This window comes from Coprinopsis cinerea (assembly GCF_000182895.1).
Source record: "Coprinopsis cinerea okayama7#130 chromosome 6 map unlocalized cont3.6, whole genome shotgun sequence".
Taxonomy (NCBI): Eukaryota; Fungi; Basidiomycota; class Agaricomycetes; order Agaricales; family Psathyrellaceae; genus Coprinopsis; species Coprinopsis cinerea.
Window position 1 is genome coordinate 106,971 of NW_003307539.1, and position 24,359 is coordinate 131,329.

The 24,359-nt window shown below is 51.7% G+C and overlaps 14 protein-coding genes across 14 annotated transcripts; 9 read left to right on the forward strand and 5 right to left on the reverse strand.

Moving 5' to 3' along the window:
* Positions 1 to 568: 568 nt before the first annotated feature.
* CC1G_15500 (hypothetical protein) lies at positions 569 to 2,366 on the forward strand (the record flags this gene model as incomplete). Its single annotated transcript, XM_002910913.1, has 3 exons — positions 569 to 945; positions 998 to 1,848; positions 1,906 to 2,366. Exons 1-3 carry the CDS (start codon positions 665 to 667, stop codon positions 2,364 to 2,366), a joined length of 1,593 nt encoding a protein of 530 aa, XP_002910959.1. The 5' UTR covers positions 569 to 664.
* Positions 2,367 to 3,062: 696 nt separating this feature from the next.
* Positions 3,063 to 4,402, forward strand: CC1G_15501 (hypothetical protein; the record flags this gene model as incomplete). Its single annotated transcript, XM_002910914.1, has 5 exons — positions 3,063 to 3,170; positions 3,216 to 3,371; positions 3,489 to 3,675; positions 3,724 to 4,254; positions 4,308 to 4,402. The coding sequence occupies 5 exons, from the start codon at positions 3,063 to 3,065 to the stop codon at positions 4,400 to 4,402; spliced, it is 1,077 nt and encodes a 358-aa protein (XP_002910960.1).
* A 368-nt stretch (positions 4,403 to 4,770) lies between these two features.
* Positions 4,771 to 5,920, forward strand: CC1G_15502 (hypothetical protein; the record flags this gene model as incomplete). Its single annotated transcript, XM_002910915.1, has 3 exons — positions 4,771 to 4,912; positions 4,965 to 5,495; positions 5,556 to 5,920. 3 exons carry the CDS (start codon positions 4,771 to 4,773, stop codon positions 5,918 to 5,920), a joined length of 1,038 nt encoding a protein of 345 aa, XP_002910961.1.
* Positions 5,921 to 6,422: 502 nt separating this feature from the next.
* Positions 6,423 to 7,860, forward strand: CC1G_11846 (hypothetical protein; the record flags this gene model as incomplete). The annotated part of the gene is made up of 1 exon (XM_001841266.2): positions 6,423 to 7,860. The coding sequence occupies one exon, from the start codon at positions 6,423 to 6,425 to the stop codon at positions 7,770 to 7,772; it is 1,350 nt and encodes a 449-aa protein (XP_001841318.1). The 3' UTR covers positions 7,773 to 7,860.
* A 65-nt stretch (positions 7,861 to 7,925) lies between these two features.
* On the reverse strand, positions 7,926 to 8,332 carry CC1G_11847 (hypothetical protein; the record flags this gene model as incomplete). Its single annotated transcript, XM_001841267.1, has 2 exons — positions 7,926 to 8,005; positions 8,065 to 8,332. The coding sequence occupies 2 exons, from the start codon at positions 8,330 to 8,332 to the stop codon at positions 7,926 to 7,928; spliced, it is 348 nt and encodes a 115-aa protein (XP_001841319.1).
* A 641-nt stretch (positions 8,333 to 8,973) lies between these two features.
* On the reverse strand, positions 8,974 to 9,386 carry CC1G_11848 (hypothetical protein; the record flags this gene model as incomplete). The annotated part of the gene is made up of 2 exons (XM_001841268.1): positions 8,974 to 9,053; positions 9,119 to 9,386. The coding sequence occupies 2 exons, from the start codon at positions 9,384 to 9,386 to the stop codon at positions 8,974 to 8,976; spliced, it is 348 nt and encodes a 115-aa protein (XP_001841320.1).
* Positions 9,387 to 10,689: 1,303 nt separating this feature from the next.
* CC1G_11849 (hypothetical protein) lies at positions 10,690 to 12,288 on the reverse strand (the record flags this gene model as incomplete). The annotated part of the gene is made up of 11 exons (XM_001841269.2): positions 10,690 to 10,770; positions 10,838 to 10,927; positions 10,990 to 11,110; positions 11,185 to 11,209; positions 11,259 to 11,294; positions 11,351 to 11,372; positions 11,420 to 11,447; positions 11,496 to 11,555; positions 11,618 to 11,883; positions 11,935 to 12,073; positions 12,131 to 12,288. The coding sequence occupies 11 exons, from the start codon at positions 12,286 to 12,288 to the stop codon at positions 10,690 to 10,692; spliced, it is 1,026 nt and encodes a 341-aa protein (XP_001841321.2).
* A 666-nt stretch (positions 12,289 to 12,954) lies between these two features.
* CC1G_11850 (oxidoreductase) lies at positions 12,955 to 15,143 on the forward strand (the record flags this gene model as incomplete). The annotated part of the gene is made up of 4 exons (XM_001841270.2): positions 12,955 to 13,201; positions 13,263 to 14,446; positions 14,495 to 14,912; positions 15,133 to 15,143. 4 exons carry the CDS (start codon positions 12,955 to 12,957, stop codon positions 15,141 to 15,143), a joined length of 1,860 nt encoding a protein of 619 aa, XP_001841322.2.
* A 319-nt stretch (positions 15,144 to 15,462) lies between these two features.
* Positions 15,463 to 16,844, reverse strand: CC1G_11851 (hypothetical protein; the record flags this gene model as incomplete). The annotated part of the gene is made up of 5 exons (XM_001841271.2): positions 16,368 to 16,844; positions 16,140 to 16,312; positions 15,999 to 16,090; positions 15,634 to 15,947; positions 15,463 to 15,611 (listed from the first exon to the last, which is right to left on the reverse strand). The coding sequence occupies exons 1-5, from the start codon at positions 16,795 to 16,797 to the stop codon at positions 15,463 to 15,465; spliced, it is 1,158 nt and encodes a 385-aa protein (XP_001841323.2). The 5' UTR covers positions 16,798 to 16,844.
* A 190-nt stretch (positions 16,845 to 17,034) lies between these two features.
* On the forward strand, positions 17,035 to 18,076 carry CC1G_11852 (hypothetical protein; the record flags this gene model as incomplete). Its single annotated transcript, XM_001841272.2, has 4 exons — positions 17,035 to 17,314; positions 17,361 to 17,492; positions 17,539 to 17,901; positions 17,955 to 18,076. The coding sequence occupies 4 exons, from the start codon at positions 17,035 to 17,037 to the stop codon at positions 18,074 to 18,076; spliced, it is 897 nt and encodes a 298-aa protein (XP_001841324.2).
* Positions 18,077 to 18,127: 51 nt separating this feature from the next.
* On the reverse strand, positions 18,128 to 18,990 carry CC1G_11853 (40S ribosomal protein S17). Its single transcript, XM_001841273.2, has 5 exons — positions 18,920 to 18,990; positions 18,812 to 18,867; positions 18,698 to 18,752; positions 18,443 to 18,643; positions 18,128 to 18,388 (listed from the first exon to the last, which is right to left on the reverse strand). Exons 1-5 carry the CDS (start codon positions 18,920 to 18,922, stop codon positions 18,269 to 18,271), a joined length of 435 nt encoding a protein of 144 aa, XP_001841325.1. The 5' UTR covers positions 18,923 to 18,990; the 3' UTR covers positions 18,128 to 18,268.
* A 131-nt stretch (positions 18,991 to 19,121) lies between these two features.
* On the forward strand, positions 19,122 to 20,132 carry CC1G_11854 (40S ribosomal protein S22). Its single transcript, XM_001841274.2, has 5 exons — positions 19,122 to 19,155; positions 19,320 to 19,365; positions 19,419 to 19,530; positions 19,755 to 19,933; positions 19,993 to 20,132. Exons 2-5 carry the CDS (start codon positions 19,345 to 19,347, stop codon positions 20,071 to 20,073), a joined length of 393 nt encoding a protein of 130 aa, XP_001841326.1. The 5' UTR covers positions 19,122 to 19,155; positions 19,320 to 19,344; the 3' UTR covers positions 20,074 to 20,132.
* A 221-nt stretch (positions 20,133 to 20,353) lies between these two features.
* Positions 20,354 to 20,794, forward strand: CC1G_15503 (hypothetical protein; the record flags this gene model as incomplete). Its single annotated transcript, XM_002910916.1, has 2 exons — positions 20,354 to 20,577; positions 20,650 to 20,794. The coding sequence occupies 2 exons, from the start codon at positions 20,354 to 20,356 to the stop codon at positions 20,792 to 20,794; spliced, it is 369 nt and encodes a 122-aa protein (XP_002910962.1).
* Positions 20,795 to 21,513: 719 nt separating this feature from the next.
* On the forward strand, positions 21,514 to 24,213 carry CC1G_11855 (hypothetical protein; the record flags this gene model as incomplete). The annotated part of the gene is made up of 14 exons (XM_001841275.2): positions 21,514 to 21,798; positions 21,859 to 21,901; positions 21,959 to 21,979; positions 22,035 to 22,075; positions 22,129 to 22,247; positions 22,300 to 22,443; positions 22,494 to 22,503; positions 22,553 to 22,859; positions 22,911 to 23,072; positions 23,127 to 23,163; positions 23,189 to 23,262; positions 23,328 to 23,457; positions 23,511 to 23,806; positions 23,864 to 24,213. The coding sequence occupies 14 exons, from the start codon at positions 21,514 to 21,516 to the stop codon at positions 24,211 to 24,213; spliced, it is 2,019 nt and encodes a 672-aa protein (XP_001841327.2).
* Positions 24,214 to 24,359: the final 146 nt, after the last annotated feature.

Consider the following 24,359-nt stretch of genomic DNA (forward strand, 5'->3'; position numbering starts at 1 on the left):
GCTACTTCACCGTGACAGTGATAAGACTTACGGTCCAGGTCTCGTATCTTTGCATTGCTCATTGGAATCAATGAGTACAAGTATTCGCCGACCGGCATCAAGAAACAGTTGTTAAAGCTCAATCCGTTCAAGACACCGCTGAAGGATTTAAATGGATGTGTAGCAGACGCCGAAGCGATGAAAGAGTATTTGGTGAACAACCTGGGAGCCTCTTCAACCCGTATCCAGACTCTCTTCAATGACCAGGCCACGCGTGAAAATATCAAAAGACATATCCAACAGCTGGCTCACACGGACGAGATTCGGAAAGGCGACCCCATCCTGATCTTCTTCGCGGGACACGGTAGCCTCACCAAACCTCCATCTGGATGGGATGATTCTCGCCAAGAAATTTCGATAATTTTGCCCCACGACTTCAACCCTGGGAGTAGCAGCGACTCGGACAGACTAGAACAAGGTTTACCGCAGTTCGTTCTGGACACATTGTTTGTCAATCTTGCTCGAGCTAAAGGAAACAACATCGTAAGATTTACAAAAGATTTATCCTTTCTTCTTTTCGTCCATCTGACTTGTATACTTCCTTTTCCAGACTGTAATCTTCGACTGCTGTCATTCAGGCTCTGGTTTGCGAGAAGGTCCAGATGAGGACGACGAAAACGCACCCATGGAAAGAGGGGTCATGCTTGACCCAAGTGATGGTTACAAGATGACCGAGGGGCAGGACGAAGACGTCGCTGTCCAAGGTGCCGTTGAGAAAGCCGCCTCGAACGAGGGCAGTCTCAATGGATCCTACGTACGCCTCTCGGCATGTTGGTCCACCGAAACTGCTAGGGAATCCAACAAATCGGGTCACTTTACCAGCGCGCTACTCAAACGCCTCAGGCTCGACGACGGACCCAAGCTCACTTACGCACAACTTATTCGAGGACTTGGTCCTCTTGAGGGGTAAGCTCCAGTTAATGAGCGATAGATCTACGTATCTCATGTGTTGGGACAGGCAACGACCACAGTGTGAGGGCGCCAACAGCTCCTATATTGTCTTCCAAGGCCGTCCTCAAACGCTGCTCCCTCTGTCTTATCTCGTCACCTCCTCTGGACCCTTTGTCAGAGTCAGCGCTGGCGAGGCGGATGGCGTAACGAAAGGTGACCGATTCGACATATTCGCAGATGGCATGCCTATAGAGACCGCCATTGTTTCCGACTCCCCTACCGCCTTCACATCGGACCTGGACATCGATGCAGACAAGTTCAACGAATTGACAGCATCAGCGCAATCGGTTTGTGCAGTACAGTCACGTATCGCTTCGAAGCCGAAATTCCGCGTCTACCTGGCCACATCGGATCCAAATTCCGGAATTTGCTCCCAACTTGAGCAACAGGTGGCTCGTCTTGCAGCCGCTGACGACATGAGGTCCATTGTGTCTGTTCTTCATGGCGAGCCTGCGGACATGATCATTCGCATCGATGTGGGAGAGGACGGTCGACACCACGCTACCTTCGAGCTTCATCATGCTCTTCTCCCCCAACCCATTCACCTGCACTCACCAGCACCGGCAACCCACCAAGCCGTCTACCGCGTCATGACAGCAGCAGCAGACTTTTACTGGCATCTCGATCGCACGAGCGGTAACAAGGGCAAGATTGCGAATTCAATCCAGGTCGACCTTCACAGGTTGAAGCCCATGGCACCAGGCACCAACATGAAAACGGTCAAGGGCACAAAATTGATTCCGGGCGAGGCCATAGATTATGACGGTTCTGAAGAATTTGGGTTGACCGTATCATGTCGCTCGGGTTTATCGCTTCATGTTGCGGCCTTTTTCTTCAACCTCAGCACTCTCAGCATCGGTATGTCTGTTCTCTTTCATTTTCGATTTATTTCTGAACGTTTTTTCCTCTTCATAGAGCCTCTCTTTCTCCCGCCGATCGCCCTAAATCAAGATGTGGAACCGACTCTGAACAAGAAAGAGAAATCCCTTCCGATTGGATACCAATCCTCAGGCTGGCCCCCATTGACGTTCTCCTTCCCGGAATCCGTTTCAGTTGGCGACACTGTGAACGTTGGTTTCATCAAGGTCTTTCTCTGCCATGATTACGTCGAGTACGAACGAATCATCCAGGGCTCGCCTTTCAAGGACCTCTCCGCCTTCGATCACCTCTCGAATGTGACGGACGCCCTCGATTTCGGCAAGGGGCTAGATACCTCTCCCGATGGTGAGCCGCTGTCAGGAGGCCGACCTAGAGGATCGCTTTTGAGCAAACTCTTCAATGTTTTTTCTTCGAGCACCTTCTCCTACTTTCGCAACGGGAGCAGCGCATACGACTGGGATACCGTGACCCGCCTTGTGACCCTTCGTAGAACGTAAATCTGTTATTCATATACATTTCTGGTACCTAACATGATCGCGTGCGAGAACTCCAGTTTGACCAGATGGGGGCCTAATTGGGCAAAGTCCCCTAGCGATCATTCATAGCCGCTGGCAACCTCTCCCTGACCCCTGAGCCTGTGGTATGGGGCCATGAGCTGGAGGTTGAGTATGAGCAAAGCATGAAAGTCGAACTAGGGAGAGTCCAATCTCGAGGTTGCTGAGACTAGTTAATGTCACAGTTCTTCGCTGCAAAGGCGGTAACATTGACAAACGCGCGAATCTTTCGGGGCCGCCATCAAAAGCGCTTGATCCCTGATTATGACCTTGATCGCAGGTCGCGCTGGCTCTCGATTCAACGCCACCACCACCCAGCGAACGCTTTGGACATCCGACTCGACGAACTCTGGGCGGACTGGCAAATCGAAACCACGGTCAACTCGGAATTCACTCTCAGGTAACTGTGTGCCTTCATTGGCCCATCGGGACTATGCCAAATATGTATCTCAAACTCCCGTCGCGCCCAATTCGCCCAGCAAAACGCCTATCGGTGGCTTGATGACTCGGGAAGTGAATGCGATAATGAATAGAGAAACAGCCCTCACTTACGCATAGAAACGAGGGGCAAACTGCAACCCAGCGCCTATAACGGGCTACACGCTACCATGGAACCCAGATATTACCCAGGCTCGTGACATGGGAGCTTCTAATGGAACACTCGTAACGTTGAAACCTCAGCGCTTCGTCCCACCATCCTATTGGCTGCCTTACTTTTCGGGACAACGGGAGTACTCTTACTCGTCAGTTCGATTGTTCTCTGCTCGTAGTCTCTGGCTTAAAATACGGTAGCGCACCGATATCAAGATGGACGAGGCCATGTACACCGCCATGCAATCACAGGTCGATCCGGCTGAGGCGAATCTTAGCCTAACGAGTGCTAGGAGGTTGATGAACACCACTCTTAGCAGATTTACGACGTCGGATGGTGTATTTCTCACCTTCGGGGTAACTGGGTTGGTCACAGGGGTGATCACTGGGTGTTGTTGGTACAAGTTAAAAGGCCCATGGCTGTGGCTGCACTGCTGCGCCTAGCCTCGGTTTCTCCCTGTTTCCTTCTTTCAGTCACTCGTTTTTTTTGGGCATCTTATTCAATTGGCTGCTGGCAGCATGTCTCATTTGCTTTTCGACGACCGACACCCCGCGGTTCAGTATTCGTCGCAATGGGTGCAGGGTGGCATTCCTCCAGAATTCAGATCGACGACTAGAGGGACCAACGTGGATGGACAGACTGCTGTCTTCACTTTTACAGGTAAGTCCCTGTTTCTGGCGAGTTTAGACGTTTACTCAGGAGATACAGGTACCCGAGTATCTGTCCATGGAACCATCCCTCGTCGAAACACAAGCGCTACAGGAGGCCCGCTCTCGAGCTATGTCATCGATGGAGGCCCCCCAATTCTGTTTGAAGCGGACACGATGGACAGAGTCCAGTACAACCAGCGCTTTTTTAATTCCCCGGTCCTTCCAAACACGACTCACGAACTTACGATCACCAAAGTCGGAACGGACGGAGAGCTTTGGCTAGACTATTTCCTCGTCGAGCTTGCGGACGATTTGCAACCGCAAGTTGTCACGGTCGGGAACCGACAGACAACCACTGTAACACAGACAATAACTGGTTCAGCAGCAAACCCAACAGGCGCTCAAGCTGGGCAGGGAGGACAGATACAGGGAGAAAATGCTGGTACAGGAACCAACACCGCTGCCATCGTTGGCGGCGTCCTTGGTGGACTGGCTGGACTAGCTCTCGTTGCGATAGGGTTATTCCTGTTTCTGAGGCGGACACGGAAGCGCCAGCGACCACCCTCGGCCATGCTTTTTAACGGTGCTTGTAAGTTGTCGCTCAAAGTCTTGGAAAGGTATCGAGATTGATTTGTTTTTTAGACCTGCCCAGTCGACCTGTCTCTATACGAAGTATCCCTATTACGCCTTATAATGCCTACCCGACGAGAGACTCGAGACAGCCGTACCCGTTCTAACAGCCCTGCGATGATGGAAGGCGACGCTCTCACCATTTCGTTTTTTCTGAGCGCAGCGCGCACATGCATTTAATGCATTTTAAAGATTGCCTGTATCTATACCCGTCTGTATCATTACCTTTAGATTATACTTAAGAATGCGATGAAATTACTAGGTGCGCGACGCGTGAATAAGTATGCGGGGATGGGCCAAGGGGTCTCCATGGGGATGCAGCGGAATCAATTGGGTCCAGGTCTCCTCATTCCAAAAATCTTCCGGGCATTCCAACTTGACTTTCCCTCTCTTCCCTATATTCCCAACGTGTCGTTCTTTTGACTTCATCCTTTCCCTTTCTCTTTTCTATTTTTATTTCCGTGTTTTTTTACAGATGGGTGTTTTGATTTATGACGATCGTGATGCAGCCATCACGTACACTGGAACTTGGGGTCAGGCGGGCAGCGATCGCGAGTTTAACTCTACCACGACATGGACAGTCGACGATGGTGCTACAGCGACCATAAACTTTGTCGGTGCGCACTTTGCTTCTGGCTGCTATCTTTCCTTGTTAAAGACGACCTACAGGAACTGGGATCTCGGTCTATGGAACCATTGCTGGTGGCATTGCCAGAAGATCTCCCAGGTCTTCATATGCCATTGACGACGAGGACGAAGTCATCTTCGAAGGAGACCCGGGACTCACCGTCCAGTACAACCAGCTCTTCTACCAGTCCCCAACATTATCCGAAGGCGAGCACACCTTGACTATCACCAACCTCGCCACAGATGGTCAACTGTTCCTGGATGTCCTCATGGTTGAACCTCTCGAGAGGCCGCTGGTCACGACAGTAACGACGACAGCTACAGCGACTGCCTCCGCTGCTACTCAGCCTGTACAAACGGTCACTGTGACTGCGTCTGCTCCGGGGTCCCTTGCGTCTGGTACCGCGGAGGATGCGCAGACATCGGCTGTGGGAGCACAGTCTGGAGGCGCCAATACTGGTGCCATTGCTGGTGGTGTCATTGGCGCTATCCTATTCCTCCTGCTTCTCGGTGCAGGCTTTGCATTCTGGAAGCGGAGGAAGAATCGAAAGGATGTCGACGTTTCAGACAACTGTATGTTTCATTCCAGCTTTACCTCTTCCTGGTTTATTGACCAAGAATTGTTTGCTTCAGTCTGGATAGCCCCGCCGCCTCCTGCTGGAAAGATCGACCCATTCCCCCCGCCAAAACCTCAGTCCCCACCAATGTCCCAGACTTCGTTTGGAGGTTACCAATCGCAACCTTACAACCAACCAGCATACCCTTCGAACCCGGCTGTCGCTCCATACCCTACACCTAGCCAGACCGCTTTCAACGCTTCGACTGCACCTCCGAGCGAGCTTGCCTATTACAGTGGAACCGCCGATGACTACAACACCCAGGACTACAACGCCCCCAGCCAGTACCCGCAGAACTACAATTCTGGACCTTCACAGTGGTCTGGCAATAATGCGACGCCAGGTCCCAATGGGCGAGTTCGAATCAATCTGAATGATTGAGTGCCTACAACCAAAGTTATTCTTCCTATTGTTTCTTCTTTGAAATACCCCCATGCAGCCGGCTTGTGTGTACACCCCAGCAGCGCTGGGTATTGTTGCTCTTCCTATCGTCTTATTGAAACGACACGTTGGGTTTTGTATTTGTATTCAAACCGTAAACGTAATGGATTGCTTTGCGCTGGTTGCTTTGTCGCTTTTTCGGATGGACGTTGGAATTTGAGAGTCCTATCGACTGCGTATCGTCAGGTTTACTGGAGGTCAAGTGGAGGTCTCGCGCCTGGATTTGAATCTAATAGCAGAGGCGCTCATTCCAACTGAGCGTCTATCTAAAAGTATGTACATTCGCCGAAGTGGAGCTTACTCGTGGCCGTACTGCTCTATCAGTCCACCGGGCAGGGCTCAAGAACTGGAGCGACTCCCGATGATCCGGGATCACCAAAACGCCTGAGATAGCGGAATCGAAGCTGCCAGACTGCCTTGACCTCGAACCATTATCATCAAAATGGCTGCTGTCCATGGTGGACAGCATCCTGTAGCGCCTCCTCTATATCCTTCACCACAGTATCGAACAGAATCTCCTAGGCGTTCATGGATGACTACAGGGACCCCTGCCATGGCCCAGCAACCCCGGTGGACAATCGACGATGATAGGCGGCCACGCTCAACCTCTGGTGCTGCAGTCGTTCAGCAGGAACGAGACCCTGCTCATACCTCACGATATATGCGATATACCCACCCTAACCTAGAACAGCCCCATGCCGACAGAACCCATTCGACAGGACAGAAACCTTCTCAAGTCAGTGATTCTGGCTATGGCGGGTCAATCTTTAGCGATCCGATTTCCTTCAACCGATCCAGGGTGCCACCAGCGGATTACCAGGAAGCGCGCACCCAATCTACACCGTACCCTATAACACAACATGACCGGAGACCCTCGCGGCAGACAGAGCGGGAGTCGTTGGCTGAAACACTTCTAGATTCTGACTATGGGTATCAAGAAGCTAATGATCCCAAATATCATTGGAAGGGAAAGGAAGCGACATACTATAGAGATGACGATGAAGAAACACTCGTCCCTCCACAGCTTTATCCCCCAGCCCCGTCTGAGCTTGTGCCTGTCATGGCCCATCCTCGTCCGGCACCCGACTACCTAGGTCAGCGACCACCCACACCCTCCTCTTCGAACCCATCCATACGCACGTACATCTCGAGATTCAAGCGGTTTGTCGACAAGGTTCGAGAATTGCCGTGGATGGATCCCGAGCGCGTTACGGTCGACTATTATCCAGGTACTGGGAAGCACTCCGCTAGGCACCTCAAGCATCGGCCGTTGTTGGTGTGGAGGAATCCGCAATATTACCCCAGCGGATACCATTCCGAGAGCGATACGGCGAGTCAGAGGACGTCGTCGTCGTCGTATGTGGATGCGACGGCTCTCCCACAGACTGGGAATCGGGCCTCATTGGACTTGAGGGATGAGTTTGACGATGTTCATCCCCCGAGGCGTTCCGTCGCGGCTGACCCTGCCCGTGAGCCCGATGGAGCGCGCACCGCTGTTGCATGGAATTGGGATGCGCAAAGTTCTGCTCCTTCCGTTCCGACTGCCCCTCCGGCAACAGCGCAGTGGAGCACGCTTCGGCACTCTGGTCCCCAGCCGGTGGTCGTTGTAATGGGCGACGGGGGTGTACCGGTCATATATCAGCCTCAGAGGTACTCTGTACCACCTATGGCCGTTTCAGAAGCGACGACTGCTCGAACAGAAGGAGGGGGAGGATATAGGTTTCCAAATGGATACGTACCGTATCACGAGCAGCATGTGGGTCTTCAGTATGGTCAACCCATTCATAGATAACGGAATCACGGTTTATAGACGGAGAAGTAGTGCTATTACAATTGTACGTGTACACTTTACGACCGCTTGGAATATGATTGATTTCCTAGACCAATCGTCGGGGGAGTGAGGTGGATGAATATGAATGGTCAAGGGGTAATTGACCTACCTCGACTAAGCAAATTCCTCGGCTCGGCGAAGTTCGTTTGGAGGGGGCATGCAGCATCGGAAAGTAGATGGACCAGGGCAGAGGCCTACGGCACATTGTCATAAGTAAGTCATGCACTAAACCAAGGAAAAATGAAAGACAAACCAGTCAAGACATAGCTTCCAGGAATAGTGCAGGTATTGGTGAATCGGCAGGTACCAATGTTCCTGTTGCACTTCTTGGTACAGCAGCGAACGTGCGCTGGGTCCCTGGGGCAGAATCCGACGTGGGAGGTACCGCCTCCCGCTGAGCAGTCAGAAGTGGTGATGCAGATGCCTGGTTGACCGTTTGCAGTGCAAGGGTCGTTGATGGCGCCTTGCACTGAGAGGACAAGGGCGAGAGAGACGAAACTTGAGACGAGACTGGATTTCATGGGGATTTGGCGTGTGGAGTACTTGCTGGCCAGCGGGCAGGCGGATGGTGGTGAACAGACGGGGAGGTAAGTATGCAATGGGGTTTTTATATTCCAGTTTATCCAACACCCTCTATATCATGCGAGGGACGTGCAGTTGACCACATGGTGCTGAGAAGTTTCGAGCACTCGGTGCCTGGCTTATACTGGGGACGAGGCAGGTCGAAGGGCTTATTCCAGCCCAGATAGTCCAAAACGACCTCCCATGCACTCCCGTAAATTGCGCTTCTCAAGATTATTATCCTGGAGGGTTTAACCTCAGAGACCTTCTCGAGCCTGTATCTCAGTTTGAATCGTCGAAATGTGGTTCATCAGGAATACAGCGCTGCTCTCCCTCACCACCAAGGCTCCGAGAAGGAAGACGTCCGAATGATACAAATGGTAGCTAAATGGAAGAACCGGTCGTTATGATCATGAATGGCATTAGGCGTCCGGTATGGCAAACATTTGCCTGCAGAAAGTGGTCTCGTACAGATGAGAGTGAAATAGTACTTGTTGGTTTGGAAATTGGAATAAGTAAAATCGTTAGAGGTGCGGCGCTGGATGAAAGGATTTGAGCTTCGACCCTATATGTGAGCAGCACTGATCCACATACAGCTTGATTAATCCAACTCCTCAGCGCGGCGAAGCCAGCTGGGAGGGGGCATGCAGCATCGGAAGCTGGCAGGTCCAGGGCAAAGGCCTAGTACAGCCCATCGGGGTCAGTTCCAGTTCCTCATGCTCACCAGGGAGAATGAGTGTTCATACCGGTCAAAACATAACTTCCCGGAACAGTGCAGGTATTGGTGAAGCGGCAGGTACCGACGTCCCTGTTGCACTTCTTTGTGCAGCAACGGACGTGCGCTGGGTCTCTAGGGCAGAAACCGACATGAGAGGTGCCGCCTCCGGCTGAGCAGTCGGAAGTGGTGATACAGATGCCTGGTTGGCCTTTTGCAGTGCAGGGGTCGTTGATGGCGCCTTGGACTGAGACGGCGAGTGCGAATGTAACGAGGGTGGAGAGGAATGTGGCTTTCATTGTCGATTTAGTTTTGGGCGTCCTTCCTCCTGGAATGATTTAGGGATTTACAGCGAAGATATCGAGGGGATTTTATACGCGGGAGTTCAGTTCTAGCCCCAGGAAATTCACGAAATACCACACAGGTCAGTGGTCACACGCCGTTCGAGATGATTATCCAAATCCTGTGTGTTTTCTGGATGTTTTAACATCATTATTTCGAGATCTTCTCGATGTAAGGATGGCGAGTTGAGAGGTTTAAGAGGGTTTAAGCACGGTGGACTACCCACTTCGGATCTGCGGTGTGAAGAATCGTGATAGTGCCTTGATTTGCGGTGATCCTGAGGCCGAGAGGATAAGGCTGGAGTCGATTCGTCCATAGGCGTCTCCAAGTCCAAGAGCGCTGCTCGAGATGGCTATCATCGACCCTCCGACGATTGTCCTTTGTCTCTAAAATCGGTCAGCTATTTGCAGGATTGAGGAAGTATGGCAGCCCTTTGAACGCTGAGTATTGAATTTGAGCATTGAAGGTGGATAGACTATTGTAAGAGGGATAGGAATGAAGTGTTTGCCGACTAGTCTCCAGCTTAAAAACGACGCTCGTGCGCACGAACGTAGCAGAAAACACAGATAAAGGGAGCAGCGGAATCAATTCAGCGGGTTTCTAGCTTGAGTTGCCAACAACAGCGAGCAACCTAAGGCACCGCTGCAGATCACAGACGTCGAATATCACGGACCATCGTTGAAAGTAGTGGGCAATGGAGAGACCCTTGAGAGTTCTTGAGTGGGAACGATGGGACGAAAAGACCGATTGTGGGAGCCTTTTGCATGTACCTGTGAGTGCATCCCGAACGTGGGCTGGATGAGGTTAGAGGTAGCGCGAATGGTCAGCCAAAATCTGAAGTGACTGCGGTCTGCGTACCTGGAGGGTATATGGGTATGACTTGGGAATAACGCCCTTGAATGGAGCGGGCTCGGCTTGAGGCGATCGTAGGCTTCAGTTCTTTGTTGCAGCGTTTCCTTTGTTATCACCCTGTGGGCAGACGTAAAGGGAGAAAAAGGCAAAGCGGAATCGATCAACTGCCATTGACAGGCCTGGTGATCACAGTTGAATATCACGGACCACGGTTAGAATGGGGAAATTACTCAAAGAGGTTTGAGAGATGAGAACCTCGAAAGAACAAAACTCGAAAGCGATCAGAATTTGGAAGGACTAGTGATACATATATAGTACATACAATGGGAGGAGGCCATCCAAAGGAGGAAACGCACCCGCCTGCTCTATAATACAACATGAAAGGACTGATATGTGTTCATACTTTCTTCAGTATTGTCGAGGCTTTTCGTTGATCCCGTAGTACGCCCTGCTGGGACTTTGTGGTGAGCTTGGAGTACCTGGAAGTTCCTGTCGAGGGATACGAAGGCAACGGGATCAGCGTCTCGGGAGCTCTTTAATGGGAACGAGGACGTACCTCCCAGTAGCCCCGGATATGAGAGTCGTCCGGATACACAGGTGAATGCATCTCGAACGAGAACATTGGAGGCCTGGATGGGCGTAGAGACTATCCGTGTGGAGGCGAGTCATTAGTGGGCTTCCTGTGGAGACTATATTGAAAGAGCGTACAAATGTGCCAGTTCTGCGCTCTTGGATGGATTGAGCTCGTGATTCCGTGGTTCGTATGGACGGTGGTTTTGAACGATGGAAACGTTCGGGGGCTTCGGTGACGGCGTTTCGTAGTTGTCGTCTTTCCATCAATCTTAAGGCGAGGAGGTTTGGGTCAATCCGATGCTCGAACGAAAGCAGAGAGGAAATACTTACGCTGCCAGGAGAGAATTGGAATAGACTGCGGGATACTCGTAAGAGCGACCAGAAGGAAGGAGCTGAAAGCTTACGTTTGGCGAGGAAGGCGTAGGTTGCTATCCATATGACTGGCGATGAAAACAAATCAGCTTGTGTAACCAAACCTGAAACCAAGCGTTCTCACAATTTCCTGGCATTGTTTGAAACTGGGAGAAATGAGCTTGGTGGCGACAAGTCATAGGCAGACACTTACGCAGATGAGGACAACTACAGCTGTTACGCTGGATGGACGTCAGAAATAGCAAAGTGGTTTCGAACAGGGCTCCCACCTGGTGAACAGGCCTGTGCGAATCGTATATGCCACTAGGCGATCCATGAGCTGACCAAACCTAATGTTGTATCACAGTAAGTGAGTAACGTGAGTGACGATTTAATTGGTGAAGTAACTCACTGGCCCAGGCGGTCGTTTCGTTGCACCATAAGGAAGGATAACATCGATGCAGCAATGGCGAGGTCGAGGAAAGCACCAAGGGATAGAAGGGCAGTGACGAGCCAGTTCCAGTTGAGTTGGAAGCTGGTGACGTCTTTCGACGTGATAGCTTTGGTGGCGAGGAATGTGCTTCCGATCGCACGAACAATTGCGAGAACGACGCAGAGGAGGCCTATGAGGTTGTATGGTCTTGGAAGCAGTTTCCACAGCCGCCTAGCGAAGAAACACTGGAGGGGCGTCAGACACAGCCCACGAGGCCACGGGCGATATGCACCTACTTGGACAAGCATTGTAACAAGTCCGCCAATGAGCAGCGCGACCCCGAGGCCAGGGAACGCCAGTACGGTGTCATTTCTGGTGACTGCAACAGTGTAGAGTTCATATGTGATGCCAGCAGTGTGTCCGAGTTCTAGGAACCTAGGATTATGTATCGGAATTGTAGGAAAGAAGCAAGGAGCGGGTCAAAGAACAAACCAGATTACTGTGACGAGATAGCGAAATCCGATCCGGTCGTTTGGAAAGGCGAAATAGTACCGGTAAGCCTGGAGAGAGATGGCGCCAAAGAGGAATATGGCAAAAGAGACGCCAATGACGAGAGCGCCATAAGTATTGTGCACAGTGGGTTCGACCATTGCGCCGTGTGCCCAAGCCAGGGGGAGCAGGAACCAAGGAGTGTCGCCATAGCCAGGAATATAAGAAAGCAGTACAAGGTAACCGTATAGCACCCTGGCTCAGTATGTGGACAGTTCATGTGGAGTGGCTTGTCTGCGACTGTCAATGACAGGACTTGAACTGAATGCCAGAAAACACATGGGTATGCCCGGGATCTGGGGTATACGCACTAGTCTGCCGGCTCGAGTCACGCGACGAACCTCGTACTTAGGGGCGTCGGGCAAGACAGATCGGTTGTTCGCCATGCGAAGTGGCAGCTCATCAAACCTGCGCTCGAGACGGTCACCGGTCAAACCTCGTGTTCATTTGGTCACTAAGCTGGGCGAGCTGTTGCTGCAAGTCGGTAGTTTGTTGCACAAGGGCTGCGAGTTGTTGTTGGAGGGGTGGCAGTGGGACGTCGGCGGCAGGGCCATAATGATTCCATGGATGTAGTTCAAGGCAAATAACTGTATATGTTTAGGAGAAAGAAAGTCGGGCTGAATTCTAATTTTTTGCCAGTGCAAGTCGGACCCAAGTCCGCCGGCGGCAAATTGGCAATGAGTGTCACGCGACGTCATAGCACGTGAATGTCCGGCCAACCAGAGTCAAGGAAATTGTAGGAAATTGACTTTTGGACTTTATCCTCAATGCTCCGCTCACGGGTCGTCCACATAAATTCAAGGCAGCTGCTCAAGCGCTGTCTGTCCTCAACGCCGCGACGAGCAAACGAGCCCTTCACAGCAAAGGGTCTCGAGCGGGCAGAGGACGAGGTCGACGTCTGCATCGTTGGCGGAGGTCCGGCCGGCCTCAGTGCTGCCATTCGACTCAAGCAGCTGGAACGAGAAAAGGGCAATGAAATCCGGGTCGTCGTCCTCGAAAAGGGCTCAGAAATCGGTATCCTTGCCTCGTAGTTCCAGACAGCAACCGGCAACTGACTTGAGTTCTCCCTTGTCAGGTTCACATATCCTTTCCGGTGCAGTCATCGAGCCCCGTGCCCTCAATGAGCTCCTGCCCGAGTGGTCCACGATGGAGGGCCACCCCCTGACACAACCGGCCACCTCCTCCAAGATGTTGTTCATGACCGAAAACCGCGCCTTGCCAATCCCACATCCTCCCCAGATGGGCAACAAGGGGAACTACATCATTTCCCTCTCCCAATTCACTCGTTGGCTTGCCGGAATCGCTGAAAACGAATACGGCGTCGAAATTTACCCCGGTTTCGCTGGCTCCCAACTGCTCTACAGCGAAGAGCCTGATTCGTACGACCATTGGGGGAACAAGGTCCACAGCGTCCGGGGTGTTGTGACCAACGAAGTCGGGTTGACCAAGGACTTCCGCATGAAATCTTCCTTCGAACCTGGAATGGCCTTCCGCTCCAAGGTCACGCTCCTTTCCGAAGGAGCTCACGGCTCTCTGTCCAAGCAGGCCATCAGCAAGTACGACCTGCGAAGGGAGGCTCAGCCGCAGACGTACGGTATCGGCTTGAAGGAAGTCTGGAGGGTTGATCCTTCCAAGCACGAGCCCGGAAAGGTTCGACATATGGTGGGCTGGCCCATGGATTATCAGACCTACGGTGGTGCTTGGGAGTACCATGCCGATGGTGGACTTGTAACTCTCGGTCTCGTCATTGGCCTCGACTACAAGAATCCTTATCTCAGCCCGTACCGAGAGCTCCAACGCATGAAGCACCACCCTTACTGGCGATCCCTTCTTGAAGGAGGCGAGCGACTTGCCTACGGTGCCCGGGTTCTCAACGAAGGTGGTCTGCAATCCATTCCCAAACTCTCCTTCCCCGGTGGAGCCCTCCTCGGTTGCTCAGCAGGTGTCGTCAACATTGCCAAAATCAAGGGAACCCACAACGCCATGAAGACCGGTATGCTGGCTGCCGAATCCGCGTTCGAAGCTGTCCAGCAAGAAGACGCCGATTCCAAGCCCAGCGATATGTCCAGCTACGACAAGGCATTTAACGATTCTTGGGTGTACAAGGATTTGCATGAAGTCCGCAACATGCGACCCGCGTTCAACACTCGGCTCGGTCTATGGGGTGGTATTGCTTGGGGTGGACTCGATTCGCTCATTTTCAAGGGACGAGTTCCATTCACGTTCAAGCACGACAACTCGGGTCATGCCAAGAATGAGGTGAGTCCCCTGTGTTTCTCCATCATAGCTAGGGCTAACCATTCTTAGAACAATACTTCGTCCTTGGACTCGTCGCATACGGAACCCGCTAGCAAGCACAAGCCTATCGACTACCCGCCCTTCCAGCCACCACTGTCCACCGACTTGATGACCAGCGTTGCTCTTACCGGTACCAACCATGCTGAAGACCAACCTGTCCACCTCCGAGTCGTCAAGACCCGCAAATTCGTCGAGGAGCTCGCTGAAAACGAAAATCTCGCTGTCGGCGCTGGTGTCAACGCTGTCAAGAGCGGCGTTGAAGCCGAAGCCTTCTCGGCCGAAGAGGTTGCGGAGGAGCGCGAAACCCGTGTCAACCACGTCAAAGTCAACGTTGGCGAATACGCTGGTTTGTTGGGTCGTGCTTGCCCCGCTGGTGTTTACGAGTATGTGGATGTCGAGGGTGAGAGTGACGAGGGTACTTGGCAGGGTAAGAAGTTGGTGATCAACTCACAGGTCTGCTTTGTTTTTTCTTTGTCCGGAGCGTGTTTTCATCGAGGTTTGGCAGAACTGCATTCATTGCAAGCTCTGCGATATCAAGGTTCCTACCCAGGATATCACATGGACCGTTCCCGAGGGTGGTGGAGGACCCAAGTACAGTATGTGGTTTCTTCATTCCTGACTGGTTCATTCATTGACAGCATCCGCAGGCCTGACATAGACGCTCGAGATCTCGATAGACCATGTAGCATTAGTACCAAACTAATTTTATTGCAATTACCATCGCATACTGGGGGGTTTTACAGAGGCATTTCGTCGTCAAGTTCCATGAAGGGGTATGTAAGTAAAGATTATGGGTGCAAGTCAAGTGCAAGAGTAACGACAGGTAAAAAGGCATGGGTGGTTGAAAATGCATGTTCTTAAATGTAGCAAATATATATATGTCCAGTAGTTCCTGCTGAATAGATGGGTGCGGGTCGTAAGGTAATGGGAGAAGACTCTATTAGGGCAGTACCTGCGAGGCCAGCTGGCGAACGGAATCATGAAACCCAAGATGACACTGTCGATGAAGCGTATTCGAACAACTTGAAGAAACCTGCGATGCATCCGCCTGCGATAATGGGTAAAGACAGATTGTCATCGACAGATCCGAGGTCTATGAATTGATGGTAAGCGTCCTGCTGAATTGCTAAACAAAGGAGGAAACATACCGAGTGCTTCTGCAACACCGGTGACTAGCCCTGCTACGACCGCGATCATTGATAGCCCGAGAAGACCGCCTGCTCCAGCATTTCGGATTCCGCCATCCCACGTCCAAGTAAGGCCTTCCTCTCGCATAGGGGCAATCCATCCCCAGAAACCAAAGGTGATGAGTGCACCTGTGACAGATGCAGCGATGAATCCTGCGACGGATTTCCTTGGTGCCAGCGGAAGGCCGAGAACAGGTGAACGTGCTGGGAGTTTTGCTGTTCGGCGCCCATACAATCGACCGAATGTGGATGCAGTTGTATCGGCCCAAGAGAGGCTAGGGGTAACGTTAGTGCATTAGAGGCATAAGAAGAGGGTCTAGACGCACATGAGGATTGACACGGAGGCCACGTCGAGAGGAAGCGATGACAAGACCGTGTTGACTCCGAGGATGTACCACACGACTCCGTTGACCGAGTCCTATTCGGTTGTGAGCTATGAAGGGCAAGAGAGGCTAGAATTGGTGCACCTTTTCAGATTCTCGCATCAAGAAACCCAAGAGGCTTTCATATAAGCGTGCAAATCGACGGGACCTGAAGCGCAGCAGATCTGCCGGGTAGATGACGCAGAGGGCGGACCACAAGGCGACAATAACGTTCCGTGGGTTGCCTCCACTGAGGTATAGATAAAGCACGAAGAATCCTGTTGGGCACACATTTAGATCAGTGAAGCGACATTAATGATGGATATAACGCACCTATAGACCCGTGGAGCAGTTTACGAGGAATCTCATAGTCGACAGGTTTCTCAACTGGTTTGAGGGCGCCGTTTCCATTCGAGTGGGTATGGCCGTTGGTGCTTGGCTTGGGATTGACTGCGCCGTTTGGCTGAACATGAACGCCGTTGCCGTTGTGCAGGGGCTGCTCGTCTTCGCTGAGCTCATGTGGAGTCTCCATCTCCACGACTTCTAAATGTCCGAGCCCCTCCAACTGGCGCAGGACCTTTCTGGTGATGTCCTGGACACCTTTTGCGCTATCGACGGGGAGTGGCGTCGACGTGAATTTGACAATGGGTGACGGTGAGCGCTTGCTGCTGGGACGAACGGCAGCGGCGGTGGTTGAACGAGTCGCAGGCCTCCGTCTTGCGTCGTGTGCGTCGGCTGTGGCGGTGCCCAATTGCGTGGTCATAAATGGGGTTTGGGGCTGGGTTGCAGACGTCGTCGTCGTGAGCGGTCGTTAAGAGAGTCGAGCTCGTTGTTGGAGACGATGAGGAACGGTGGTCATGCAATGCGACACACAGCGGCGACAGCGGCAGTGCAACACGAAAATCGCCTTTCCAGGATGTCTGTTTACACTTGACGCAGATGCCAAACATTGCTTCCGCGGAACCGTCAACCCTCGGATCTTTGGGCCAAAACCTATTCCATGTCCCCGGACGAGCCAAAGACACCCAGGAGGAAGGAAAAGGCCAAGACTGTTTACGTTTCTCCGTATTTCTCTCCAGTTCTAAAGTCTGGAGAGGCTCACTGGCACCCTGAACCACGTAAATCCCCACCAAAGGAATGCCTTCCTGAACCCCTAACTTGCGAGGAGCGGATGGGCCTGGGTGAACCTCCGGGAGAAGATCCTCTAGCTTTATTCTATCACCGCAAGTTTGAGCGCTTATTTAACGATCTCGAAGGCCTAAAGCCAAAGTTGATACAAGGTGAGTTTACAGTGGCTCGAACTTTCATCTGCTCATTCCTCGAAAGAAACTGTTGCAGACGATCCATGGAAACTGCTTGTCGCGGTGACCCTTTTGAATAAGACGACTGGAAGAGCAGCCATTCCAGTCTTTTGGAAAATCATGGAACGATGGTCTACCCCCTTCCTTCTTTCTCAAGGTGGGCAAGTGCTTCTTGAGGTCTGATTAACCCTCAACGTTTCCAGCCACTGAACAGGATCTGGTCATCATGTTGACGCCTCTGGGTACGCAGCGGATACGAGCGCAACGACTGAAAGAAATGTCTCGCTTGTACCTCTTGGATCGACCTTCAGTGTATGATCCGCGAACCTCGAGAGCCACTCTACCCAGCGTTCCTGGTTCGCCAAAGAAACGGCGGAAATATCCTGACACACCTATCTCCCATCTTCCAGGTGCAGGCGCTTATGCTCTCGATTCGTATCGCATATTCTGTTCTCTGCATGATGACCCGGCGTCTACAGAGTGGAGACAAGTCTTGCCAACCGACAAAGAACTAATACGTTACCTGGTAGGCCCTCCTGTTCGCAATCCCTACCCAAAATCTGAACGTATGTCAAGAAATGGAAATGGGCAGCCACAGAAAGACGACAGTGGTCTCCAGTCGATGGCCCTGGTTCACCCATCACTGTGGCTTATCTGCGAGCCCTGATACAAGAACTCTCGCCACCACCGACACCACCTCCAAGTCCCAGAAAGCGACCAAAGAAATCCGATTCTTCTTAATCGTTGCTGTAATGTACAAGAACACCTGAATAGATGCTTGCTTGAGGTCACGCCGATAAGAGTGAGGGTCGAGTTCGCAGTGTTGGGACGAGTGCATAGAAAAAGAATACATGGACATGGTGGGGAAAGTCATGAGCATACCAGACATGGCGTAATATCGAGTTTACAGTGGTACACTGGTATTTAAACCGTTTATCGGCCAGCTCCTGGGACGTTCCTTCGGTCTCGCCGAGGCCCACGCTCGGGGAGGGCAGAGACGGGAAGGACGACGTTGACAGGGATGCTGTCAAAGTTGAGCGAGTCAAGGAGAGCCTATATTTGGGGGTCAATATCTCAGCCGTTTCGACCAGCCAGAGCCCAACGCACCTTGGTATCGGGGTCAACCTCGAGACCAGTCGTAGAGGTGTCCAAAGCGGAGACTTCGGGGATGTAGTTGTCCTTGCGCTCACGCTCCTCTTCCTGGAGCTTGAAGGAGATACCACGGACGGGGCCCTTTTGAATTCGCTTCATCAAGTGGGTGGTGAAGCCGGAGATCTTGTTGCGCAGACGCTTGGAGGGAACGACAGCCTATGAAATGGACTTTAACCAGAGTTTCATGATAACGCCATGGATCAAACGCACGACTTCATCGATGATTCGCTTGTTGGTGTGGAAATCGAGGGTGAGGCGGGGGTAGCTGCGTTTGGCGGTCAATTTCTCTCTTCTCGTCGTCGTCTGTTCGTTGTGTAGACTCACTATTTCTCGATCAAGACACGAGAAGCCCTTTTGACGGTTTTTGTGCGAACTCGACCCTATAGTACAGCGTTAGATCGTGATTTTTGCAGGGGTTGCGTATAGACGCACCATGATGAAGAATGCGGCTTGGACACTGGACTAGACGACGACGGCGCAGCTTTCACAAACCTCCAGTCCCCGCACACGCGCGTCGGCAATCGCCGCGGTGGCTTGGTTGCGCTGTATAGTTTTGGCCAGCCACCGGTCACGTGAGCTTCCAGATTTTGGGACTTGTCGACGGGCAGACAAGGTTCTGCATCTCGTCGCTGTCGCTGTCGTCGTCGTCGTCCACCAACTTCCTCAAGGTAAATATCGCGTTCTCGTTGCAGTCTGTGTGTCTCTTCGGCGGCAGCTCCAGTCACTCACAATGGCCTTGGTTGTATCCGGCAGCCCGTTTGACTCGCGCTTTCCGTAGCACGACACTCAGACTGGGTTTATTCTCGTCGCTCACGCTCTCTGCCTGCCCCAGACACCACTTTTAAAAACGAACCACAATGGTCCGAATCTCCGTCCTTGTGAGTAGCAGCCGTGATTATGATCTTTATTCAAAACTCATGACTGGACTTAGAACGACTGCCTCAACAACATTGTCAACGCCGAGAGGCGCGGCAAGCGACAGGTCCTCATCCGACCCTCTTCAAAAGTCGTTGTCAAGTTCTTGAGTGTCATGCAGCGCCATGGTGAGTTACATTTCATTGGGCAGTTTCATTTCAATTCTCGGAGTTATAACTACGATTGTCGCAAATCTCCTACGCGCCCTTCGTTTTAATGCTCCGAAAGATTAACTATCCCTGTTAACCAAACAACGTGTTTCCTCGTCTATCCACGGATTCGAGTTCACTTATGGGATTACATCTTTGAACATTCTTTATGGATTTCGTCTAACCCAATCTTTTTTGAATAGGCTACATCGGCGAGTTTGAAATTATCGACGACCACCGCGCCGGCAAGATCGTCGTTCAGTTGAATGGTCGCCTCAACAAGACCGGTGTCATCTCTCCCCGATTCAACGTCCAGGTTACCCAGATCGAGTCTTGGGTCAACTTGCTCCTCCCTGCTCGTGGCTTCGGTATCATCATCCTCGTGCGTATCGTCACTCTTGTTCTGTATTTGCCAAAGCTGACCACAATTCCGTTATCTAGACCACCTCCTCAGGTATCCTTGACCACGAGGAGGCTCGTCGCAAGAACGTTGGAGGCAAGCTCTTGGGATACGTTTACTAATCATGTTGTAAAATCTAGTGTAGCATGACTTTGAATTGATACCGCGATTATCGATCACATCCCTCTCTGCTTCGCTCACTCATGTCGACTGCGGAACGTGATGACTCTTTCACACTCTATGACCTGAGGGTCGAGGTGATATGTCCCCCTGGTGAAAGGATTCTCTGCGGTGCGAAAGAGGGAGATCACTTTACCCTGCAAGGAGAGATGTTGCACCTCCCTCCAGGCCAGGGGTTCTCCATTTATTCTTTGGGTACAGACCCTTGCTGGTGTTTCTTAGATGATGCTCATAACCGTGATATTAGGCGCTGTGCTTCCACTTCTAGCGGCCAAGCAAAGACATACTGCAGCGAACGATTGGATGTCGACGGATGCAGAAATCGCCTGCCCTGATCCCAACTGCAAATCCCGTCTTCGAATAGTTCGGACTGGTCTGAGGACGTTCAAACATTCTGAAGTGACGGCTGTTCCTTTGGATCCTGCTCCCGTGAAGGATGGAGAGAAGTAGGAAGTGGTAAGTCGAGAGGGCTAGTAGTGCGCGCGTTGGGCGTCTAACTTATGAACATGTCTTTCTAGGTTCCATGGCCCATGTTTTCAATATTATCGACGATCGGAATGGGTTTCTGGAGAGCTGGGGCTTTTTGGCGGTCACATTGGTGGTCCGGGAGCTGAAGGCGATTGGTTGTGCTGTAAGACCATTGGACATGTCCATGACTTATGATTAGGCGCCCAGACTTGGAATGCAGATGCTGGGAGGTCTTGGCCCACCAAATCCGTTTTCAGACCATTTTGAATGGGGAAGGGTTAAACGACGCAAGACGTTCAACCACCAACCACACCGTCGTTTATTTCGTGCTTTTGTCTCAGTGAGCGAATTGTATCAATATCCCTGTCTCAAGCAGGCGCAGTGTACTATGCTCTTATCATTCAGATCTACAAGATGTCCAAATGGGAAACTCCAGCTGGCTGACACGTGGAGTCCAACTGGTTTTCACCGTTCACCCATGTCGACGAACCAAACCCGGCACCCCTGTGATACGATAAGCTCTCGGGCCTCCAGGGATTCGGTATACCAGTGCTTTTGAGCTCAGGCCCGTGCAAGTGACGGGCAGCCCTGTTTGATGATGTCGTACACGAACATCGTAAGAAATGCCATGGGACAACGACGGATGGTTGACCTCGGACATGCAGAGCCAGAATGCGTCCGGGAAGAATGTACAGATGACTGGGAGAAGACTGGTAGTCGTATTTTGCATACGCCATCAATGCCATCAATCGACTCCTCTTCTTGGATAACGATGATTTCAGCCGCAGAATGAAAACCTTCTTTGACTTAGCTCCTCTGTCTGACCTCGTTTCTGATGTGTCGCGCCGGAACGGAACACGGGGCTAACCACGCCTCAGGAGCGGACCTCGAAGCAGCCCTTTAGTTAGACCACCATGAGCACCCTCAAGTCTACCTTATCTTGGCTACTTCCTTTTGGTTCTTCAGCCGGATCGACAACCACCACCCTGAATATCGCCCATTTCAACGACGTGTACCAGGTTTCAGAACATAAAGTCAATGGGGAAGCCATCGATGTCACCAAGTTTGCTACCTTGCTGGAGGGTATCACGACCAAATGGAAGAATAGGGAGGATGGGAAGAAGGATGGCCTGATAGTCTTCTCAGGAGACCTGTTTTCTCCGTCCATCGAGAGTTCGATTACAAAGGGAAAGCATATGGTGCGAATTCTAGTCCATGAAGCTTCAATCCATATGCTGATCTGAGCCCTGGCCTCGTAGCTTCCGATTATCAATGCTATGAACGTCGATATCGCTGTTGTCGGTGAGCTTCAGGGCGCCTACCTATAGGAGACTGGTTGACCCCTCCCTCTTGGGCTAGGCAATCATGAATTCGACTTTGGTACGTTACTGCTCGTTCGGGCTTTCTTCGAGTTCGAGCTCATAACCGACCCCAGGCTACCCTGAGCTCACAGCACTGTTGGGGACATCAGCGTTTGTCCGTTTCCCTACCGCTAGAACAGTAGATCAAACTCAGACCAATCCCAACAGCCCTGGCTCCTCAGTAACATCATTGATACCAATACCGGGAAGGTTCCTGAACCGCTGCGAGAGTTCCACGTTCTCGAGAGGGCGGGTGTTCGTATTGGCCTCATTGGTTTAGTTGAAGAGCAAGTTTCAATCATCCCAGGATTCTCCACCATCACTGACCGACTTTTCTAGGGACTGGATCCCCACCATCGTTGGATGGCCGGAGAACTTTGAATTCAAGGATATGGCAGAGGTGGCTAGGTCCTTATCCGTCAAGCTTCGAGACCCTGCTGGAGAGTACAAATGCGACATCATTATTGCTCTCACCCATTCTCGGTACGCCATTCTCTGTGCTCACGCTTCGGATTGTACTGAAGGTTCTGTAGCATTGCAAACGTCAGTAGATTCCTCGGATAGACGGAAGCGGCGCCTGACTTTGTACTAGGATATCACTTTGGCCAAGGAAGTGTTCGCCCTCTCACCGACGGCTCAAGCGTCCAAGGATATCTCCACGGAACATGGCGTTGATCTTCTCTTGGGAGGCCACGACCACATCTATTGGATCTCAAAGGGTGTGACTGAATGGAATGGATATGATGTGAACATTCCGCTCGAGGATGCGCAGGAAGACCTCGGTGATGTTTTGGTGGTGAAGAGTGGCACTGATTTCCAGGATTTGACGGACATTGTCTTGACGCTTCGGGATGCGCCGCCTGAAAGTGTCAGGAGGAAGATCATACAGGAGATTCGAGGTAAGTCTCTTGTCTATATCGAGCGTATGGCTGAAGCTGACCTGCGGAAAGGAAAGCGGTATACCACCAAAGGAGAGACACCCGTGCACAAGGCTATCAAGGATATCTATGACAAGGAAGTCAAGTACATTGAGGATAGCTTGAAGGAGCCCATTTGTATTATCGAAGAGGAGCTCGACACTCGATCCTCGTACATTCGGACACAAGAGGCAAGTGAACGTACTTCATTGCCCAAATTTCCCAAATTAATGACAGTTGGACTACCAGTCACCGATTGCCAACTGGGTTTGCGATTGCGTTCGTCGTGCGTACGATGAGGCTCTAGTCAGACAAGGCTACGGAAAGGCGGACGGAACGCTTTCGAATAGTGGGGACATCCGGGGTGATCGTGTTTATTCACCTGGTGAGACGGCTGCTGTTTACGACGGGTGGCTTCGGGAAATGCTGATAAACAGTGCTTGGGTATAGGTCGACTGTCTCTGGGTGATCTCAAGACCATGTTCCCGTATAATGATTCGGTGGTGGTGATGGAGGTTGACGGAAAGACGCTCTGGGAAGCGATGGAGTCGGGATTGTCCCGTTGGCCTTCGCAAGAAGGGTATGTCTCCTATCACCAATCTCTTCTATCTTCCGCATCTGAGTACGGCCCAGGCGTTTTCCATCCATCGCTGGGTTCCGCGTTGAGTGGGACAGCCGGAGAGAGCCTGGACAACGTGTGCTTGGGATCTGGCTACTCGAAGAGTCGAGTCAGCTTACGCCGAACGGAACACCCATCTTGGTGGACAAGGAGCCTGTAGCGCGGAGTAGCGACAGGAAATATTTGATTGTGACGGGAGAGTACCTTGCGAATGGAGGAGATGGCTATACGATGCTCAAGGACCAAAAGCTGGTTATCAATGCGGAGAATGGACAACCTAAAAACCAACTAGTCAAGAAGTTTTTGGGAGGTATGTTTATCCTCCGGTTGTCCCTTCTGGCTATCCTAACCATTGGACTTTTACCAGGTCTTCAATTGTTGAATCGGGATTCGCGGGAGGGTACTAGGACTCTCGATTCCCTGAAAGCGGGCCAACTCGCTGCAGCAGCGTTTTCGGCAGCCGACCACAAACGCGTTGGACTGCTTGATCCGTATGAACGAAGTAGAGCCCAGAAGCATTTGTCCGAGTGCACGCTTGTTGAATGCGCCGAGTGTGCGCTGTACGGCCTTTCTCCGCCATTGGAGGGAGCAGTTGGTGCAGGTATTTTGGACGCCAAGCAAGATGTTCTGAGAGCAGCGGGCGACGAAGGCGAAAGAAGTTTGCCCGTTATTCGACCTTTTGTTGATGGGAGACTTCGGGATGTTGCGAAGATGTGAGGATATACTTGTTATATGCACGAGGTAGTGTCCGTTCCAAGCAAACTATATACATGTTGTTGATGTCGAACTACAGATAGTATGTGCGTGGTTGAGATATGGGGTATAAATGTATAATATGCAAACTTGTCCGCGGTGGTTGAGAT